Consider the following 18,082-nt stretch of genomic DNA (forward strand, 5'->3'; position numbering starts at 1 on the left):
TCTCTACCTTCAACCTTCTCGTGTAACTATTCACTAAGCACATTTCAATTTGTGCTCTTGATAAAAAAGAAAATAAAATTGGAGTTTTTTCCACTTTCTTTCTGCATCACATATTTCCATTTTTATTGGGAAAGAAAAATTTTCACCTATTCATTTAGAATTGGAAAGATTGCATAAATAGATACTCTTGCCTCCTTCCAATTTGTAGAACAATTCTAAGTAGAGGTGGATCTCAGTATATTAACTTGAAATCGTTGTAGGAAATACTTCAAATTCTGAATTCCCCTCAGACTGCGCAATGCCAAATATGCTTAACGAAAACTATTAAACCTTCAACTTTGAATATTCCTATATGTTTGCATACGAGAAAATTCCCAAACCCCCATTTTGTGGGAATACACTGGGTATGTTTTTATTGTTTGCATACGAGAAAATGACAAGAAATGGTTCCGTTAAGTTTGCCAGAAGTGAACACTTTTTAGTATTCATCGGATACTATATAAGACAAACAAGTATGAATATGTTGTTGAATGTACTTCCATAACATCACCAATGTTCACAATTATGCATTTGTGAACTAGACTTACGGGAATTTATCATCTACTATATATACATAAACAAAAACTTTGACTGTGATTTCATCGAAGAAGATTTAGATGAACCTCTTCTGCGCCTCTATATAAAAGTATTTGTAGAGGGTCATTAAAGGGAACCATAATGCTTCATTAGGTTGTTAATGATCAGCTTTATTGACAATTATATATGATCATTCAGAACTAGAATGATTTAAGTAATTTTCATGACAATTACCTGTGATCATTCATAAACTATGAACAATACCGGATTCACTGAGATTTCTATCGATCAATAAGAAAAATTGTGTCGTTATCTAGATGCATAAACTCGAGGACTACACAGGAGGCCCCAAAAGAGATGGCAGTTTGTCGACCATCTTGAAGTTTTACAGAAGTTTCAGCGCTTTCAGTTGCTGAACATGTTCCTCCGGGAGAGGTGGAGGGGACCAATCATTTTCGGTATCCTCACCATCAACATCCTCCACGACGTATTCCTACAAAACAAGAGTTGAGACACATTCTCAGGAGCTAGTATTTGATAAACCATAGTGATTATAATAGCCATCCTACAACGATCACGAGTAAAAAGGGGAAATGCCGCGCTCTAAAGGAGTGTCCTATGCTGACGCAAGCATCAGTTTGTTTCGATGGCTCGAACCCATGACCTTCAGGTCACACGGGGATCACTTGACCATTGTTCCAATACTCCTCTTCATTCAACAATCATGAAGTGATTCACGAAAATCTTCACAACTCGGACACTAGAACCACTTTCATGATGATTAACTAAACTAACATTATATTAAACAACTTTTAGTAAAAAGGGTCTATGACCATGAATGAGGTAAGAACATTGAAGCTTGAGTACTAGGAAAGAAAGTTGAACATAATAAACCGATAAGAAATTTGGGTCTCAAGAGCTTCTAGGTTGACAACATAGAGAGGGAATTGAGGAAAATAACACTCCCACTATCCCAATTTACGTGTCATACTTTTCTTTTTAGTCCATCCCCCAAAAAATATCGTACTTCCTTATTTAGAAACAATTTAACCTTGAACATCTTATTTTTACACTAATGAGATTATTTATAGCCAAACAAGTGTTTATGGCTTGTTTTAGATCACAAGTTTCGAAAGTCCTTCTTTCTTAAACTCCATGCCTAGTTAAACACCGACACATAAATTGGGACGGAGGGAGTAACAAAAAGGACACTCTGGACCAAACAATGGATGTCTTGCAGTAATCTGCGGAAGTTTAGCACGTCGCGCTAAAAGGTGATGGTAACTTGCAAGTATACGTTTTATAACCTGTACTTAAAGGTGAATGCTATTCATGTACTTGCATATGCCTACTCTAACCGATTGTTATAACCTGGATAACCAATGAAACCAACCTAATTCTTGTTGGTGGTTATTTATGATTAAAAAGAATCGATTAACTGCCACCTTCATGCGAAGGTATCAAATGTGATTGAACATTTCAGAACAGAGAAAGTCGAGGGGATTTCACTCACCTTGGTAAGCATTCTTTTTGCAAGTATGTGATAGTGGCGCTGCCAGATTCTCTGTCCGACCATCGTAGCAACCAAAACACTGTAAAATATGCCGATGATAGTAAACAATCCAAGCACGACTAGAGCCATTATAACTAAAAATGGCAACCCAGCTTCACCGGCACCTCCTATGCAACCTCCACATTCACCTGCCATACTAGCACAACCTTCAAAGCATGTGGTACAATCAGTCCATATACAGATCGTACCAGGCAAATGACAGTCGGCACAGACTCTGCAAGGACATTACCAAAAAAAAAAAGAAACGATGATACATTATCGATGAAATCATTTATCTCAAAAAGTAGCGTAACAGAAAACCATCAGAAAATAACCAATTCACAGTTACAATTGTACAACATGCTATAGTAGATTATTTCTAGAAGAAACGAACAACTTAACAAATGAGATACGAAATGTTTCAGAGATGCTTCAGTTTATGGTAATCACTACACGACTGTCAAATATAGACAAAAATCTAAATCTAAAGATTTACACAAGAAGCACGTTCTATAAGTCACCAGTTCGGGCTGTATAAGCAGCCATTGATGCTTGAATTAGGTTAGATCAACTACATCACACCTCTTGGGTGTGGCCCTTCCCCAGACCTGCTAACGCAGGATGCTTTGTGCACCAGGCTGCCGTAAAGCATGCTCTAAAGCGGATTAGCAGCAAGACTAGTCCGCAACTCCCAAATAAATTGTAATGGCCCTTTCGGTCGTTTGGGAAAATTTTTCTCATCTTTCCTATTTTAGATCTTTACGTAATTTATGTACGTGAATTTATGACCCACGGGATGAATAGTATCAACTTTTGAGATGTACGGAAGTGATTTAAGTCATTATTTGAACTATTTTCTCGAGGTCCCGATAAATTTCGAGGGTCTATTCAAAGTCTTGGGTATTTTAAATAATGAATTCAATAGTGCAAAAGTTTTAATTTATTTTTTTATGTGGCCAACACAAGAATTAATTTAAGTAAAAAGGGTTTACTATTTCTATTTAAAGATAATATCGGATAATGGGGAGCAACAGGCCACGATGGTTAGTTGCAGTTCAATTCTCCCCATAGCCGCCTTGAAGGGTTTCTCCCAAAATAGCTTCAGGTAAGATTCTGATGCAATTATATAATTGTAATGAATGAAAGTTGAATGATTCTTACAGGTGTTACTTCCTTTATATCAGAGTTCAAGGAATTAGTAGGATTATTTTAGCCTGATGATTGCAAGGTGGTGGATGATAAAGTTGTTCCTATTAGTATTAGTAGAAACACGTGCAGTAGCAATAGTTATGGGAAACATACAATGTCTCGATTTAGAGTTAAGATAACTATGTTAGGATAAGATAGGTAGTATTAGCTTCTGGTGCATTATAATTAAGGTTCCGATGCATTATAATTAGGAGGTTTAATTAGTAGTTAAATTATATACTCTAATGATGACAATCATTAGCTTTAATGATTGAAAAGTGACAAAGTAAGGGTCTATTAAGAATAAGTACTATGGTTACTGCTATTTTTGGTAGAATACCACGACAAATAAAGTAGAATAAAGAAATTTTTATTTCTTACGCTTTTAGAAAGAGTTGGAGTAAATAGATGGACATGAGATTTAATTAAACAATGATAGTTAATCATTTGGTTAATAATTACCAAGTGGAAAGGGTATAAGTGATGTCCTGTACATGGAATAGTAAGTCCTGTAGTTCCTAGTAGTTATTGAGTCCTTAATTCTAGATTACCAGGTTACGATCGGAAAGATTTTTGATCAATTTAGGTATAGGTGTGAGATTAATCGAGTAAGAATTTACAAATTGGGTGTCATTATATTTGTATTCTCATGAGGATTATGTATTTGGACAGATTTGAAACATTCAGAAGTTTTACGGAAGGGGAAGGCTCTTGCAAATTAACTTGTATTTGGATTCTTCGGTTGAGGTAGGTTACGGTTTAATTGGAGTTTAGACTCGACTTAATAGCGTGTATGCTCCTAAATTGAATACTTGTGGATTGATATTTGGACATGCTTGAAATTGTTGATGTTTGGATTGTTGATTCATGAATAGATGTTTATTGAAAATTGACTTGATGGAATTGTCTGATGACTAATGTACTTGTAAACTTGGTACATTGTGTTGTATGCTGTGAGGTTGTGTGAAGATGACATTGATAATACTCGTTATATTTATGTTGGATCGGGTACCACTTCGGTACGTTTATATTTATGTTGGATCGGGTACCACGCCGGTACGTTTATATTTATGTTGGATCGGCTATCATGCCGGTACGTTTATATTTATGTTGGATCGGGTACCACGCCGGTACGTTTATATTTATGTTGGATCGGCTACCATGCCGGTACGTTTATATTTATGTTAGATCGGGTACCACGCCGGTACGTTTATATTTATGTTGGATCGGGTACCACGCCAATACATTTATATTTATGTTGGAGCGGGTATCACGCCGGTACGTTTATATTTATGTTGGATCGGGTACCACGCCGGTAAGGGTACATGAACAGAGATTGTTCCCTGCAGGTCATGACTATTTGGGCAAAAGTAAGTCCCATTGCATGTGTGTACATATTTGTGTTATTTCTATGGATGTTTACAGTATGGTTAATACTCTTGATGGTTATGTGGCTTGTTTGTGAGCACTGTTTGACCTGTTGTTGTATTGTTGATTCATTGAATATTTGTTGGGTGACGATGTCTGTCTACTTGTTATTTGATTTATATTGTGTACATGCTATTAAATTGAGTTGATCTATGATACCTACCAATACATAGTGGTTTGAACTGATACTACCCTGTACTCTTCTTTTATTGAGTGCAGAAAGTGTTCTAGGCTCAGACATGACCCCACCTCTAGAGTTTGATAGCAGATCTTGATCCAAGGGTGAGCACTCCGTTTTTAGGCTGCCATGGGTCATCTTATTTGTTCTTGTCCATCTTTCGGACAATGAAACATTCTTTATTTACTTTATTTTTGAATATCACTTTAGATATAATCTTTGTTAGTAGTTCTTGTATGATGACTTTCGGGTCTTGGGAATTTTAGTAAGTAGTATGTTTGAATTTCCGCATTAATAATAATTAGTCCTGAATATTTGTTATTATGCTGAATTTTAAATAATATCATCTAATATTGACTAAGTGTTTGGGAAATGATTCGGTTTAGATGGTTCTTCCACAGGAAGATTAGTGTGGGTGCCACTCATGGCCATTTGAGTCGTGACATAAATGTAATTCTTAAATTAACCATACAATTCTTCTTTCTCAGAGACAGAGAGAAAATGAAACGAAGACTTACTACTTCCTATCCAGAAAACTATTGATGCATAATATTTGGAGAAAAAACTAGCTCCAGCGGGTTATCTTTCTATATCTTTATGGTTCGACAAATGAGGAAAAGGGAACGGGAAGAAAGAAGGCATCATATGTACCCGGGATGACAGCAGCAAAGGCACACTTCGCGGCAGGGCTGAGCCAAATCATTGCGCACTCTTCGGTCGAAACAAGTTATGAAGCAACCAGACAGGCCCAGCAAAGCGAAAAACAATAGGGCCCCTGCACAAGTTGAAGACCAATGGCATAAATTTAACAGCATGCAAGGGTTTAAGTGTCAAAGAGAAAAGGTTAAGCATCAAATTATTTATTAAAGAGAATTGTGGAGACGGTTTTCGATGGACAATCCATCTATTTATTGACAGGAGAGAGCATGGAGCTTCCGTTCCACGTCTTGATGATTCCACAAAAAAAAGGGTATATTTCTTCCCTGGAGAAGCCAAGAAACAGATCAATCCCTACGCCTAATTTTCACGAAAAATTGGTTACGGTGTCTGGGCCAGCTTGCGCGTGCACCTCTACTAATTCCACGGGATACCAGCCACCTCCTATTAGTACCAGGTACCAGGTACCAGGTAAATCTGTCTACCAAGTCTAGAATAACAACATGCCAAGTGAAATCCCACAAAGTGGGGTCTAGGGAGGGTAGGTGTACGCAGACCTTACCCTACCTCAGATAGGTAGAGAGGTCGTTTCCGAAAGATCCTCGGCTCAAGTGAACTACCAAGTTGTTTAGAAAATATGAGAAGAAATCACCGAGTATTTTGTCTCCATTCGGATTTGATCCTAAGGCCTCACGGTGCTCAACCCATTTCATTGACCACTAGAAAACACCCTTGGGTGCGGTTTTTCTGCTTCCTTTTTGTCGCTGTTTCTTTGGGTTGGTCCCTCTTAGGAAGGGGTGGAAGATATAATTGGCTTCACCGGATCCAATCCAAGGAATGGAGAGGTGGGGAATATTGTGCCTAGTTTAAGTCGTCCAGACTCCGAATAAAAGAAAAAATTAGCTTCTTACTCCACGATTCCCTAGGATAGCTAAATAAAATACACTTTTCCTAGTCTGTGCCTGAAATCCTCATAATCAAGACAAATACATCACCATAGAAACTCAAAATCAAAAGGAAAACCAGCCCAAGAGGTCTTTATTTCACGAATTATGGTCCAGAAGGAAAGACAAAACTGCTCGCTTATTGTTAGCAGGATCAATTATCTATATAGACCTGATAAAACTATCGTTTGGGGTGGGTGGGTGGGGGTGGGGGGACACGGGTGAAAACTGAGGAGGATAATCCCTTTGGATAGGCTTGGAATGACGGATGTTCCTGCTGCTCTTATTTCTTCTTTCTCCGTCTCCCTTTTTGCAAACTGCCTTGCCAATAACCAAATTCCCCCATCATCAGCCAGTGTCGTCAAAGGCATGCTTAAAGTGTGCTTAAGCCTGAAGCGGGGCTCAAAATGTGTTGAGCGCTTCGCCTCGCTTAAAGTGCGCTTCAATGTTATCATCAAGGTTCTAACGCATACTTTTCCTTGCCAATGAGCATCTTCTGAAGAGGCGACACTAAACAATTGATATTTCACTTTGTCATAATTTTTTTAATTTCATTGTTTATATATCTATCATTCATGCTTATAACTATTAGTTTTGGACTAAACATATAATATTTGTATTGTTTCTCCCTTTGCGCCTTTTTTCATTGAAGTCCACATTTTATTTGCGCTTAAAGCCCCAACATACCTTAGAACATTTTTGCCCTTTCCGCTTTTGAGAACGCTGCTGTCAGCCAGCACTTACTTCCTTGTGGCCTCTCCGGACCCAGCTAACACCTATCTCAGTCAGAGAACCCCTTTTCTCCCCCAACCCCCTTCTTCCACTGCCAGTATACGCTTCCCATTACCCCCTCCCTGCCCCATATAAAGTTTTCCACTTCTCTTTTGCCGAGAAAAAAAGGACGATGATACGGGGCCAAGGAGTGTCCACGATCTGATCTACAACAACACATACCCAGTGAAATCCTATAAGTGGGATCTGGGGAGGGTAGAGTGTACGCAGACCTTACCCTGCCTGGTAAAGATAGAGAGGTTGTTGCCGAAGGATCCTCGGCTCGAGCACAACAAATCAAAGTAGGTATGAAAACAGAAAACGACAGTAAAGAAAGCACAAAAACTAACAAGGGAACAGTAACAACAACAAAATAGTGCAATAACCGAAACACCATAAAGTCCTCGATCTGATCTACTCATCCAAAAGCATGATACCAAAAATACACTAATAAATAATTTAGCTTTGCCGATCAACATTTAGTCTGAAGAAAAGTTCTCGTCCAAGTAGGAACAACAACGAATCTTCACTAAATAGAAAGAATTATGTCCATTAAATGAAGCAAAAGAAGAAAAAAATGAAGAAGCAGCTTTGCTTTAAATCCGAAAAACAGTAAAGAGGATATTACTATTAGCATAAGAAAAGATAATCACAATAAAGCATCTATAAGTGCAGACATAAAACATATACATGGACTACTGTAACTACCGAAGCTCTAGATGTTTTACCGCATATGTAATAGAAGCTTAGTTCACTATCGAATCCCCAAATCAAACGAAGCCAAGACTTCTTGTATGTATCAATGATGTAAACTAAGTATCCCAATGAAGCTATAACCTACAACGGAGAATTAAGCAATCAGTTGAATGCATTTTCAGCAGAGAGAATTAAAGAGACATCTCAAAAATGAAATCACAAAACCAAAGAGAGACTGCCGCTTACAAGCTGAACCGCAAGAAATATGGATAAAATGTCTCTGGTTACAAAAAATCGAAACTTCAAAGTTCGCCATTTTCTATCATCATGACCATGAACTCTCAAGTAATAGGGAGCTTTGCAAGTAGTGCAATGGGCAAAGGCAAATCCTTCCTGTAAAAGACAAAATATTTGCTATGAGCAGATAATCTTGCAATTTTGGTGGTTCGGGCTTACAAAAATTCGGATCAATATGTGCAGCCAGTGCTGGATGTATTGGTCTAAAGCTTCACCGGCATTCTAATTTAGCTCTTACAAACACGGAAAAAGTGTTAAAAGTAAAATTGCAAGTCCAATATAATGAGTTCCAAGAACGGAAAGAATAACCATAATCAGAAACCTAGATATATGAAGGCTGATTGAAAAGGCTGAAAAAAATACCTTGACAGAACGCCAATGATCAAGGCACTCGCGATGGACATACTTTGATGTTCCCTTGCACTTGCATGGCGCTATAAAATCCCTACCTAAAGGGCGAAATGAAACATTTGCAAGTATCTCAATTATCAAAATCACGGATTCGTCATATAGATGTAAAATAACATGCACTTGAGTAAACTAAACAACCAGGACCTCAACAAGAAGAATCAAGCATCTATAATAATACCCAACGCTTTCCCTTAAAAAAAGCTTTTCTCTCTCTCTCTCTCTTTTATACTAGTGTAGTTAGATGTGATAAAAGTTGTCCCATATGTTACATAAACCTAAGTACAAAAACATAATTGACACTGCATTTTTCATCTTTCTAGACAAAATGTAAACTTAAGTCAGCCGCACTCTCTATTGATGTGAAGAACATTATAACGCAACCAAATACACTTAGGCTGGGACTATTTGGGGTTTATGGAAGGGACAAAACCAACATTTTTGGACTCTCAATTCACCATAAAGAACCAACCTTTCAATCTCCAATGTAAAGAATCCCACATCACCAAGCTTTTTAAGAACAACTCACCGCAAAGGCGGTTACTTTAATTGAATCGTGATTACAACACATAAACTAGCTAATATTCCAAAAAAGATATCTGAAATTTTGCGCAAGCAATTACCACGTCTCTATCCAAACTAATTGGCAGTCCATTTCCATTCCAAACCTGAAATTACAAAATTTCCTTTTTTTATAAGTTAAGTCGCTCGGACTCTCCAAAATGTGGCTGCAGCAGTGTTGGATCCTTCAAAAATGCACTACTTTTGAAGGATCCGACACGTACCCAATGACATTTTTAAAGAATCCGAGAAGCATAGAATAAATTATAATTGTGATGTCTGGGCAGACTTGTGTGTAACTCAACTAATTTCATAGGGTACCTGCTTGGCTACTACCTCTCACCAGCATAGATCCACCCTGTCCATTAGGATTGGACATATGGAAAACAAACTATCTAGCGTTTTTGAACATGAGACCTCATGGTTCTCAACCCCTTCATTGAACACTAAGACACGCCCTTAGTTGCAAATTACAAAAATTTGTATTATAAGACGAATTTTTAAAACTGGAGTCCCTTAAATCCCATACTAATACATACACTCCCTATAAAGAAAATACACCAACATGAACTATCCCTTATTCCCAAGTAGGTCCTGTAAGTATTTTTAGTTTGTGAAATTTAGCTAGTGTGTGACCATTGATTTTGTATCGGATTCTGAAAAATTGTCTTCAAAAATTTTCAAAGAGAAATTTCACTTTCGTTCACAGGAGTTCAAATTTTTCAAAGAAAAATGCATGTCCAAACACAACTTCAAGTTCTAAAAACTAGAATTTTAGAAACTCATATTTTTAAGTTTAAACATTCAACTTCAAATTCTATGGCCAAAGGAGAGCTTAGCTTCTAAGTTGCTCGGACTCTCCAAAAACGTTGCCGCATTCGTGTCGGATCCTCCAAAAATGCACTACTTTTGAAAGGATCCAACGCGCACGCCATGACATTTTTGAAGAGTCCGAGCAACATTGCTTAGCATAGCTAGCGTTTGTCCATAGATTTCGAAAATCCATCTTCAAAAAATTTCCAGTTTCCAAAAATGGGGGAAATTTCACTTCCGCTCACAAAAGTTCAATTTTTTTCCAAGTAAAGCATGCTTAAACACACCTTCAAGCTCCAAAAAATAGAACTTCAAAAACTCAAATTTTCAAGTTTCAACTTCAAAATCTATGGCCAAACACTAGCTAAGCTCCTGTTAGGCCATAGATTTTGGGTTTTCCGGACCAGTTTTTTGGAGAAATTTCACTTTTCACTCACAAAATTTTAATTATTTTCAAAGTAAAATGCATGTCGAAACATAATTTCTAACTTCAAAAACTCAAATTTATCAAGTTTTTTCAAGGTTCAACTTCAAAATCTACGACCAAACACAAGCTAATTAGATAATTTACAATCTTGAAATCAAGTTCCAAAAGGTGGTCCAAACCATTTTTTGGGATAAATTTCACTATCACTCACGAAAGCTCAAATCTTTCCCAAGTAAAATACACGTCCAAACACAACTTCCAGAACTCAAATTTTCAATTTTCAAACTTCAAAATCTACGCCAAACACAAGCTAATTAAATACTAATTTACAATCTTGGAATCAATGAAATCTATACAAAGATTAAAACTTTACACAAAACCCATGAATCTTTCAAAAAAAATAAAAAAAATACTAACACTAACACAACTTCAAAAACACTCAAATTTTCAAGTTTCAACTTCAAAATCTACGACCAAACATGAGCATAATTATACAATTTACAATCTTGAAATCAATGAAATCTATACAAAAATTAAAACTTTACACAAAACCCATGAATCTTTTTAAAAAATAAAAATACTAACACTAACACAACTTCAAAAACGCTCAGATTTTCAAGTTTCAACTTCAAAATCTACGACCAAACAGGAGCTTAATTATACAATTTACAATCTTGGAATCAATGAAATCCATACAAAAATTATAACTTTACACAAAACTCATGAATCTTTCAGAAAAAAAAAAACACCAACACTAACACAACTTCAAAAACACTCAGATTTTCAAATTTCAACTTCAAAATCTAGGACCAAACAGGAGCTTAATTATACAATTTACAGTCTTGAAATCAATGAAATCTATACAAAAATTAAAACTTTACACAAAACCCATGAATCTTCTTTTAAAAAAATAAAATTACTAACACTAACACAACTTCAAAATCCACCACCAAACAGGAGCTTAATTATACAATTTACAATCTTGAAATCAAGGGGATCTATAAATTATTATATTTTCTATTAAAAACATAAATAAATTTTCACTAACCGTCAGATTCAAGGCAAATACGACATTGAATTTGTTCACCAGGACCAGCTTCAAGGTCAATTATATCATCATTAATATTGATATTATTAAGACTAGGCTGAATAATCAAAGGTGGAGGAATCAAAGGAGAAGTTTCCTCTTGATCATGTTGATCACCACTCATTTCTATTTCTTTTGACATTTTTTTTTGTCACTCAAAATTGTTAAACAGAGAGATATAAATTGTATAAAATGGATCAAGAAATTGTATATCTATATGTATAACGTATGTATATCTCTCTGTCTTTTGTAAGTGATGATGAATTATACTTTTGTTGTGTTGTTGTTGTTGGAATTTTTGTTTTCTCCTGTGTTATCTTTGAGGTTTGAGAGGGACAACAAACAAGAGAAACTGAGTTGGTGTGAAAAAAAAATGTAAAAAAGAAAAAAGAAAAGAGCTGGTAGAAATATTAATTTTATTAATTTTAGTGTATCAATTTGTTTAATCAAAAAATCCCTCTCAATTATATTAATAATTATAACAATAATTATGAGTATATGTAAACCCCAAGAGAAGTTATTAGACAGATATATATTATTTATATATGTTTCTGATATAGAATTATCAGATATAGAGAAAGTTTTTTATCTGAAGACGGTGGGTGATATTAGGGTTCTGAGATCGGTTCTGATGTCGAACAGGTTTCCGACCCAAAAAGCTCCACACGTATATCATCGTAATGCCTTTAATGATATTTGATTTTGAGGTGAAGTTTAAGAAAATAAAGAAAGTTTGAATTATGTGATAACTTTAGGAGATAATTTGGAATTTAATTTTTTCTCAAGTAATTTAGGAGCATAATTTCAAATTCTAATATTTTCAAAAAGAAAAGGTGAATTTGAGATTCAAAATTTTTAATGTAAAAAATACACTATGGGTGATTGGCTATAACATTTTTTTTAAAAAAATTATTTTACTTTAATGAAAATTGTAGTGTTTGACTATAAGAATTTTAAATTTTATATTGTTTTCACTTTCATTTTTCTCACAAAAGTAAAAGACAAATTTAATTTATATTCGTGGCCACACATATACAACTTCAAATTTCACCGCCAAATTATGAAAATATTAAAGTTGATTTTTTGGAATCATAGATTTTCTAGTAAAGCTTCTAGAATACTCTAACATAGATAATTATTTTAGAGAAATATCTAGATCATTATTAGATAGCTACAAGATAAAAGTTGCCTAGATTATTTTTATAAAATTATCTAAATATTTTATAGTAATGGTAGAAGATAAAGATCATTAATTTTAGAACGACCGGTATAAATAAGAATAAGTCATGTACATTTGGAAACAAATCGAATACAAAACAAGTTGAAGTTGTCTTCTTTCAAATCTAAGTTCTCCCTTTCAATATCTTACTTTTCTAGCTTTTGAATCGAATCTTCTAATCAGCAGAAAATGTGTTCAGTTACGCCTTTCTTCTACTATTGTCTACACAGACACCTACTAAGTTTATATTTTTTAATGTATTAAAAATATATTAAAATATATTATACCTTTTTTGATTAAAATAAACGCACAATGTATTAAAACAAATTATGCATGCGATATAAATATATTACACAATGTACTAACACATGAATTATGCATGTATTAAAATTATACAGCACTTAATGATACTTCTTCTGTTACAAGAAGAATGACAAACTTTCGTTAAGTCTGTTATAAAAAGAATGCCTATTTTTTTTATTTTGACAACGTTTTAATTTTAACTTTTTATGTGGCATGTTTAAGATCATAAATTTAAAGAATATTTAAATACATTTAACATAACTTTATTTAGGCCTCAAGTTTTTATTTTTTTTTTAATTTTGTGCAAAGTTAAAATAGATATTGTTTTTTTAAAATGAAGGACGTAAATATTTTCTAAATATATTGTATATTTAAGAGAGTTTACCAAAACCATAATTAGCCATCCAATGGACTAATTTATCATTATTGGGCCAAATATTTCTTCTTTATATGAACCTTATAACAACAATAAAACCAAAACCTCTTTTTTCTTTCTCTGAAAAAAAAAAACCCCAATCCAAAAACCCTTCTTCTCCCCTCTCAGCTAAAAAAATCCCACCTTTAAGGTCCCATGGCTGCTAAAAACGAAGCAAAAAAACGAAAAATCATCAAAAAATCAGAAAATTCAGTAGCTACCACTTCCAAAATCACCAAAAATCACCCAAAAAATCAACAAAAAACACCCAAATCAGTTAATCCAACCCGACCCGACTCCGGCTCCGATTCCGACTCCGACCCATTACCATTGAAAATCCAGAAACTTCTAGAACCTTACACTAAGGAACAGCTCGTTTCACTAGCAGTTGATACAGCACTTTCACATCCATCTTTTTACAACCTCGTACAGTCGACGGCAGACAAGGATGTTACGCATAGGAAGATATTCGTGTACGGGTTGGCGCGTGAGACCACGCGCCAAACCCTCGTATCCGTGTTCGAGGAGTACGGGGAGGTTGAGGAATGTAATGTCGTGGTTGATCATGCTACTGGTAAGGGTAAAGGGTATGCGTTTGTTGTGTTCAAAACGAGGAGGTCGGCTGTTAAAGCGTTGAGACAACCTAGGATGATGATTGATAATCGTTTAGCTTCGTGTAAGTTGGCTTCGTTGAAGGAGAGTAAGGATAAGGAGAGTGTTGGTGTTGTTTCTGGGAGTAATGAGTTTGGTAATAGGAAGATATATGTGAGTAATGTGCCTAAGGATATTGATTCGGAGAGATTAAGGATGTTTTTCGCGAAGTTTGGGGAGATTGAGGTTGGACCGATGGGGTTTGATTCGAGTACTGGGAAGTCGAAAGGGTATGCTTTGTTTGTTTATAGAACGGTAGAGGAGGCGAAGAGATGTTTGGAAGAGCCGTGTAAGATGTTTGAGGGGAGGCAATTGTATTGTAAGAAGGCGGCTGAGGGGAAAGTTGGTGGTGGAGCGGCTAGTATTACTACGGAGATTGTGCAGCAGCCGTTGTTGGCAATGCCGTCGGGGCAAGGTGTGTATGGACCTCAGAGTATGGGGGTGTTGGGTCAGAACACGAATGTGGCAATGATGAATTCGTTTTATGGTGGAGTACTTGCTAACCCGTATGGAGTATATACGAATCCGTTTGTAGGAGTTGGTAGTTACGGGCAGCAAATCCCTGGTGGGATGGGGATTGCAGCGGGATATGGTGGGTTATTAGATAGTTTAGGAGGGGGTGTTTCGGGTTTAGGGGCATATGGTGGTGTTGGTAGCAGTACTAGTACAAGCGGTTCTGCTGGAGGAGTGGCAACCGGCTTAATGCAGCTATATCCAAATAAGCAAGTTGGCCAATCTTCAGCTGCAAAGCTTCCGGGGAGTAGTGGCTACTCGTCACACTTGTGGTACTTGGTCTTTTATTTGATACTCTTATTACTATGCTTTGTGTTAAGTTGTACTCCCTTTGTTCATTTTTACTTGTTCACGATAGATTTTGTACTCCCCTTAGAAAGTGATAAATGAAGTGCATATTATGCCATAATACTCATGAGTAATAATATTTCAAGAAGTCTTGGGAAGTTTGTGGTTAATGTTTAAGGGCAAGACGGGAAAAGAAGATTGTTTTTTTTTTTGTTATGCTAAAGTGGACAAGTAAAAGTGAAAAGATGTTTTTAATATAGTGGACAGGTAAAAGTGAACGGAGGGAGCACTTTTGTTATTCCATTCTTACTTTGGATGTATTTGTATACGGTCTTAGTATAGAGACTTTTATCATCATTTCCGCGAACTCTTAAGGTTTTTCTTTTTCATAAACTGCATTTTTTCTTGATGTGTTCTTACTATGCACGCGTGATTTCTACTGTTTTTTATACTTGTTGATTTAGTATGCTAGAACATCTGTGCACGACTAGGTTACCCGTGTTGTGTTTGTTTTTTTCTCCATGTTTCACTTGCAGTAGATGTAAAGTTCTTCACTTTTTCTATCTGTATCGTCTCTGAATGCTCCAGTTCGTTGCCAAAAGTACTCACATCTAATTGGTATATCTTACTAATTAGCGCCTAGAATTTGTTCTAAATTGGTTTTAGCGGATGTAAAATGGTCATAAATTGATTGAAAAGGTCTAGAGGATTCGTAATAGCCGACCGAACTAGTTTGGATTGAGGCTTAGTTGATTAATTACTGATTGATCTACCTCAGTAACCAAAGAGTTCTCTTAGAACTTACGGTTCAGTTTTTGTGAGCTAAAGTCTGTGAGCATTTCGTTTCTATATGACGTGTAATTCTACACTTAAGGTCATTCATAGTAAAGTTCAGTAAGCAAACTACAACCAGAAGCTATATGATAAACATCTCAGCTGGAAACAAAGGGGTGAAAGTAGTCATTGGGAATTACAGTAAGAAGAAATGAGAATAAGTTAAAAGATAATATAAAATTACAACCATTCAACATTTGAAGAGTCATTAACAAGTAAAACGCTGTATTGAAAATGGAAAATAGTCAACTTTTATCCTGTTAGTTTCACTACCGCCAGCTAAGCAGATACCTGTTGTGCTCCTCTCTTTCCTCTTGTGCTATGAATGTGTGGCATACACACACACACACATATCTGAAGAAAAGTTTCAGACTAAGGTATGTCTAACTAAGCAGATACCTGTTGTGCTCCTCTCTTTCCTCTTGTGCTATGAATGTGTGGCATACACACACACACACATATCTGAAGAAAAGTTTCAGACTAAGGTATGTCTAACCAGTCTAACGACAAAACTGCCCTATTCAATGGAAAAGCGATTAATTGGTCGGGTTGTTGATTCTTTGTCATCATATACATATTAAATTCTATCTGTCTCCTAAAATTATAAAGTTTGTCCAAAATAAAAAATTCAATCTGCCTCCTATGCGTAGGAAAAACTAGCATGTTCCAGAAGCATAGTCTCTTATGATGCTTCACACACCTTTCTTTAAGCGATTAGGGATCCCAGGGAAAGCAATGACGAGTATACGAGCTTGTTTTTTGGGATAACCGTAGTGTCCGGGTCAGCTTGCGCACACCTCGACTAATTCCACGGGATGCCTGTCATCTCCCACCAACAACAGATACCAGGTAACTCTAGGTAACTCTGTCCACCAAGGTTAGAACATATGGGAAGAAATCACGTAGTGTTTGTCTCTGTTGGGAAAGGACGAAAGGACGAGAGTACGAGTTAACCAACTAATAAATTGGTTTTTCTAGTTATATTTCTCTTTATTATACTTGTATTAGCTTGAGCCTACTCCATAGTACTGAGGCTCATGATGTTAATTGTTTCCCTTGAATAGAGACGAATCGAGGATTTGTAGAACATGGGTGCACTAATAAAAAAAGAAGAAAAAATGTATTTAGTGGGAATTGATACCTAGTTCTCTAAGTAAATAACACAACATCCATTCAAGTGAACCATTTAGTCTTATTGTAACATGGGTGTCATCAAATAATGTTATACCAATTTTAGAAAATATACATAAAATTCCTAACCATGGGTTCATGTGCCCCATTTTTAGCTGCGTATTCGCCCCTGCGCTTAAATGTACAAAGACGTGTTCTTAGTTTGAGTGGATGATCTGGTGGCCTTTGCATTTTCGTTCTTCTTTCTCTCTCTCTCTCTCTTTTATCAGTTAAATGGCCTTTTGATTTTACTTTGCCTTTTACGTAGCTCCAACCTCTTCTCCCCTTGTTAAATGTATTATTTTAGACTAACCTTTTGCATGGTTTTGCAGATCAACAGTGCTTGACCATGAGGAAACAAAGTTATTGAAGCATTTGACGAGTTTCTAAGGGTCAGTCTTGGTCAGTGGCTTGGTTTTATTGGATTTGTAGCCATATGTTTCCTTTTTCTTCACTTTTATATAATTCATACCTTCTTACTGATAAGCCAAGTTCCTACAAGACTTGGTGGATTTTATGTCTTATGTCATTGCCCTTCTCTTTGTTGGATACATTTCTCGTTTTTCCTTTTAGACTTATTTTGAAGTGGATTTGCCCATTTTTCTTGTTCTTATATTTTTCTGAGGCTTTTATTATTGTGCTTATTTATTTCTTTTGATTCTCTCGTTCCTCCTTTTTATCCATTATTTCAGCGGTATCAAGTGATATCTCCTCAGGTTTTTCATGATATGGTATACTTATTAATTGACAATTTTGATATTTTGCTGTTTTACCTTAAATTTGTGAGTTGGGCTCTGTTTTCTTTTGCTTATATTTGTTCCGCTATTCTTTTTTGGCCAGTATTTAATCGATATTGTTATTCTATTTCTTCTTTTTGGAATTTTCATGCAAATATGCTTCTTAAGTTTGTTAAATTATTACCTTGACATTTCTGAGTTAAAGTAGTCTTTTGTTTAGTTTCACTCTCTTTGTTAAACATTATTTTAACTTTAACAAGGATAGCTAGGGTTTAATTGATGTTTATTGTTAACTACTAATAGACACTTCTGATATTTCTCAAGTTTACCTATTCATATCTCTGTTCTTTTTTTTTTAAAACTCAACAA

At 35.7% G+C, this 18,082-nt stretch overlaps 2 protein-coding genes across 2 annotated transcripts; one reads left to right on the top strand and one right to left on the bottom strand.

The window, feature by feature from the left end:
• Nucleotides 1-725: 725 nt before the first annotated feature.
• LOC107870198 lies at nucleotides 726-12,013 on the bottom strand. Its single transcript, XM_047412450.1, has 7 exons — nucleotides 11,545-12,013; nucleotides 8,651-8,736; nucleotides 8,237-8,383; nucleotides 8,023-8,131; nucleotides 5,574-5,697; nucleotides 2,090-2,363; nucleotides 726-1,069 (listed from the first exon to the last, which is right to left on the bottom strand). The coding sequence occupies exons 1-7, from the start codon at nucleotides 11,723-11,725 to the stop codon at nucleotides 962-964; spliced, it is 1,029 nt and encodes a 342-aa protein (XP_047268406.1). The 5' UTR covers nucleotides 11,726-12,013; the 3' UTR covers nucleotides 726-961.
• Nucleotides 12,014-13,512: 1,499 nt separating this feature from the next.
• LOC107870199 (UBP1-associated protein 2B) lies at nucleotides 13,513-17,574 on the top strand. The gene is made up of 2 exons (XM_016716643.2): nucleotides 13,513-14,956; nucleotides 17,309-17,574. Coding segments are annotated over exons 1-2 (1,281 nt in total). The 5' UTR covers nucleotides 13,513-13,676; the 3' UTR covers nucleotides 17,310-17,574.
• The last annotated feature ends 508 nt before the right edge of the window (nucleotides 17,575-18,082 follow it).

The sequence above is a fragment of the Capsicum annuum genome, chromosome 5, assembly GCF_002878395.1.
Source record: "Capsicum annuum cultivar UCD-10X-F1 chromosome 5, UCD10Xv1.1, whole genome shotgun sequence".
In the NCBI taxonomy this organism is placed as follows: domain Eukaryota; kingdom Viridiplantae; phylum Streptophyta; class Magnoliopsida; order Solanales; family Solanaceae; genus Capsicum; species Capsicum annuum.